The following is a 5,054-nucleotide window of genomic DNA, read 5'->3' on the forward strand; positions in this document are numbered from 1 at the left end:
TATAATTCAGATTTTTAATCCCCGTATCCGCTTACATATATTTATATATAATCTATTTTTAATCTCTATAATAAAAATTTATAATTCAGATTTTGATCTCCATATCCATTTACATATATTATATATATCTTCCAAGGGGTTTTTTCCCTCCTAGGACTTTTTTCCCAGTGCTAGCACGCTGGGTTTTTCTCCTAGGGGGTTTTTTCCACCCCTGGGAGTCAGCCGACATTGGCTTAATGTAGCACCATCTTGTATATGTTACACATTACCACGCTTGCTTGTACAGCTTATTTTTAACCACTTCCCTTTTTTCTGTGCTTCTAATAACAATTACCAATTGTAAAAGCGCTATATAAATAAATTTGACTTGACTTGACTTCAGACGCATTGGTTAGCAGAAAGTTTTTGATGGCTCCTGGAAAACAGTCGCTGTCGGGGGGATTTCCAAAACTGTCAAAAAAATAGCCGGTACCATCGCTATGTAAATAAACAGCCTGCCAATGTTCGCCTGGTAGCAACGATGGGTGGGTGTTAATTATCGATGTGGATGGCGAGTTCCTTAATGGTGTTTCAGGTAGTTGATCACTCGGGAGTACCCCAAGAAAATGAACGCCGCATGCAATTTTGTCCATGATGCCTGTGAGCTGTACTGTGTTCATTTCAATAGTAATCGACCAGCACCTGTCTGCGGTTAGAGAGTTCAATGATACTATCGAACACTGCGTAGACTAATAAATTAATAGTCTGTGGCAGCGGTTGTCGGAAGCGTGCCTCGAGCCTGATGTTGCCAGACTTGATGAGCGATATGTGCTGACCGCACTCTTCGTCAGGTGTGAGGTTGAAGGCGTAAAGGGTGTATCCATTCAGAAAGTCATCCCTGTCGATAGAGAGCGCTTGGTTTTTAAGATGTCTTCCAGAGGCCATAGCCAGTTGATAAAATTCTCGTACAGCGGCCCTAGATTCAAAATTCGGTTGTAGCGGTTTGGCAGGAAATTGCTGTCCGTCGACGTAGACTGCTAGGAACTCCAAATTGTAATGTTTGAAAGCAAAAGGGTTTTTATTGTAGGCACCTGTGAATGCATCGTTATCGACCATAGCCAGGACGATAGATTTTGGTAGCGTTCCTAAAAACAAATTTTCTTGATTCGAAACACGGGACCCTGCTGGTATGGAGAAATTTTTTAGACAAACACGATCTATGGGATACTTTGCGACATCTATGTCGACATTATTCATCATAAATTTTTCTTGAAAGAAAATATCACTGTGAATGGGGGCCAACAGTTCCACCACTCTGCTATTCGCTGTGTAGGCGGCCCTCTTTGCCAACCCCTGGTTGCGACCGCCGGGGTCAGTCGCGACCATATGGCCGGCTGTGTCTTTGTAAAACAAGCCTGCGGAGAAAAGCGATTCCAGCGCATCTTTACTGTAGTTGATCAGACTCTCGATGATACAACGGTAAGGATAAGTGCTCGAACTCTGAGATATCAAACGATCGCCCAGGCTCACGTCGACTTGTGAAAATATAGTAGCCCCGGGGTAATTTATCAGGCCAACCTTGGCATCTGCTGGTAAATCTTCGCTGTTAGGCTTCGTGATTTTAAGACGTAGATACAACAGCATGTTATTTAGGTCGACATAATCGTCGCCATTCCCCGCTATAAAAAACTCCAAAGGTGAAGAGTTCGATATAGCCGATGAAGGAGGCACTTCTAAATAACTGCTTTTCTCAATAACTGTCTGTGTCAGAGGAACCGTAAATAAGTCCAACTCAGACTTGATGCACTCTCCTGACATGCGGTGGAGTAATGCCATGTTAGAATATGGTTCTCTTAACCAATATGTTTCGCTTTACAGCCTTCTTACGCTTTCTGCGTACGACTGGATGTTTCTTGGGACCACGCTTTGTTTTCTTCTTTATCGAATGACCACGCCTCCTTATACCCGGTGGTTTAGACATTCTCTTACGAGCCATGACCATCAAACCCGAACCGTCTTGAGATGTAGAGTTATCGTTATACGTTCTTGACAAGGCGTTTGAGACGACGTCAGATACTATATTTTTAGCAGCCGATTTTAGGTGGGGTTTAGCAATGCTGAACCCCCTTTTCAACAGCGGTATGGCCATCCTAAACAGTCCTCTAAACCAGTGGTTCTCAAACCTGTCCTGGGGACCCCCCACCACTGCACATTTTGCATGTCTCCCTCATCTAACACACCTGATTCAAGTCATCAGCTAATTAGTAGAGACTGCAAGAGTTGAATTGGGTGTGTTAGATGAGGGAGACATGCAAAATGTGCAGTGGTGGGGGGTCCCCAGGACAGGTTTGAGAACCACTGCTCTAAACAACCCTCCTAATCCCGCCCCGTACATGACACCTCCCCCTGAATACCCTGGTAGACCACCGCCGGCCTGATTTTGGTAATAGTTAACATAATCCATAGCATCCATCCCACGGTGGTTGTAATACGCAATTTTTAAAAAACGGATTGTTTCGATGGTTTAAAGTGTAGTTTTACGACGACTTTGCCGTAAGAAAACGATATTTCACGGTTTTGATCGTCCTTCAGTTCGATAGCTATATCTGTGATGAGCTCCTTGTTGACCGATGCGTAATGTGGTTTGTCGTATCTAACACTGACGATATCATTGTTGTCACCCGTTATATGTACGCATCTCAAAAGGGGGACATACGAATCACCGACCGCTTGATATTGGATAATGTCGGTGTAAACGTACATAGTATAGAAACCCCCATTGATATCAGCTTGATGAGGAGCGAATGTAGTTTGGCTCGTTGTAAAATCAGCACTTTTATGGTATGCCGAACGGCCGATAGCATCATCCGGATTCACCCCTAAAATAGTTGCTAGTTTCCCTGAGAAGGTTAAAGAGACGTTAGGTCTCGCAATCAGGTACACTTTGTTTTTTAAACGATCATGCTCCAATAAACCCGTCGGCGAAATAACGTTAGTTATTGCGCGGGTCACGTCACGAACGGACGGATAGTACCCACCGTCTATTTGTACCTTCCTTGATACAGAAAACCCTGATAGTTCTTTAAATGGCGCAGAGGAAGGTTTAGGTTGTAAATGTTTAGGGACTGGTGCGGGGCTGTGTTTAGGGTGAAAATTCCGTCGTCAATTATTTTTTTCCGGCTAAAACATCTATGTAACGTCGGGAATTTGTAGCATTTAAAAATCGCCACATTCGACTTTTTAGCGTTCTATTAAATCGTTCAACGACGCTGGCTTTCAAATCAGTAGCCGTAGCAAAATGATTAATGTCATGCTTTTTCATCACATCTTGAAAATGTTTGTTAAAAAATTCCTTCCCCTGATCCGTCTACAATTTCTGAGGTATGCGGCCATCTTGGAGTATATACTCAAACGCTTTAGTTACTTCGACGCCCGCTTCTTTAACACCCGAGCCCATGCGTACTTGCTAAATACATAGATGCAAGTTAACAGATATTTATTGTTATCATTGTCTTTGGAATAGGCCGACGTGTCAACGAGATCCGCTTGGAACTAGGTATCCACAGCGTACACGACGACTCTATTGCGTTTGTATTTTATAGGAGCGGCTCTGTGTAATGTGTAAGCATCCTCCCCGGCCAACCAATCCGAAACCTCTTTATCGGTTAGACGTACTCCACTATCCTTTAAGACGGACTCTTTTAATCGCTTTTTACCACCCAAAGAGCCGGGGTTGGATGGGGTGTAATAAGCTTTTTTCATGAGCTCTGACATGTTGCTGTTTCAACCCTCACAAAAGAATAAGACATAAAAAAGGGTAGAATCAATCTTTTATTAAAAATGAAAAAATATTAAAAAACAGGATACATAATGACAACATGTCATAGGTAATAAATTGAAATAGGATTACATAATGACAGCATACCATAGATAATAAAAGAATAAATTGAAAAATAGGAATACATAATGACAGTACACTCTAAATAAGAATACATCGAAATTCTCTAAACAGTAAGTAAACCGCTATAATGATATAAGATGACCGCATGCGCTAAGTAAGAAAGTAAAAAGATTAGTGATAGTCTAACCAGAAAAGAAATTCACGGCATGACTTCCAGTCATGGTCTAGGACATAGTTCCCTGTTGTTTCAACAATATCACTGATGGTAACAGAATCGACATTATGGAATCTAGCGAGTCCCACACAAACATCTGTTACATACGTGTAGATACAGAGGATGTCACTGATGCGAAAGCATTCGGTACTTTGAGTCATCACTTCCAGAACATCTCGTATCGTATCGCAATATGGTACAGTCCCTTTAACACATATGTTTTTCAAATCCTCCCATGAAAGAGATAGCCCCCTTATTTGTTCACAGTATTTCCTGAATTTTGCTTCGTGGGAGGAATCATCCTCATCGTCTTCATAAGTAGGATCATCATACATATCGAGGGCTTCATCGATCAAATTTTCCAATAACGCAATCATTTGTCTTCTGTAATGTCCTTTAAACAGATTATCTATGAGGTTCCTTTGGCTACATACAGCACCCATGGTGGTGGTGGGGTCTTGCTCACTCTCCATTCAAAATTGAGAAACCTTGCCAGAGATCGACGTTGTCGTGCACAACTTTCTCACAGGATTTGTCCAGAAGTTTGTCTCTGATTTCTTGTAGTTTTGCAGCAATGAATGGTTCGTCTTTTAGTTCATGCAGAATAGCTCCGGCCGTTCCTTGAATCTGCTGAGGATGAGACTTTAAGCCAGACCTGCATAGGGCGTAGGCTATGATGGCCCGTAGATCAGGTTTAAACAGTTTGCGGGTCAGCTCGTCAAAGTGGGTGTCGAAAAAGTACGCTGGTGGTTCAAACAGGCAGGAATGTTGCAGTTGGCTCGGATGATTTATTGCGCAGCCTTCACAGTCATCCTTTAGCTTTTCGGTGATGAGATGTTGCAGAAGTACGGCAATCAGAGTTTTTATGATTTTGAATCCGAGGTCGGTGAAGCATCCGTCTGGGGCATCGATTCCCTTGTCGGTTGAGGTGGTGTCAGACAGACCCGTTAAGAAACTCAG

The 5,054-nt window shown here is 42.6% G+C and overlaps 1 protein-coding gene across 1 annotated transcript; it reads right to left on the minus strand.

The window, feature by feature from the left end:
- Positions 1-660: 660 nt before the first annotated feature.
- Positions 661-1,815, minus strand: LOC125244456 (uncharacterized protein F54H12.2-like). Its single transcript, XM_048154538.1, has one exon. The coding sequence runs from the start codon at positions 1,813-1,815 to the stop codon at positions 661-663; it is 1,155 nt and encodes a 384-aa protein (XP_048010495.1).
- Positions 1,816-5,054: the final 3,239 nt, after the last annotated feature.

The sequence above is a fragment of the Megalobrama amblycephala genome, linkage group LG14 (genome assembly GCF_018812025.1).
Source record: "Megalobrama amblycephala isolate DHTTF-2021 linkage group LG14, ASM1881202v1, whole genome shotgun sequence".
Classification (NCBI taxonomy): Eukaryota; Metazoa; Chordata; class Actinopteri; order Cypriniformes; family Xenocyprididae; genus Megalobrama; species Megalobrama amblycephala.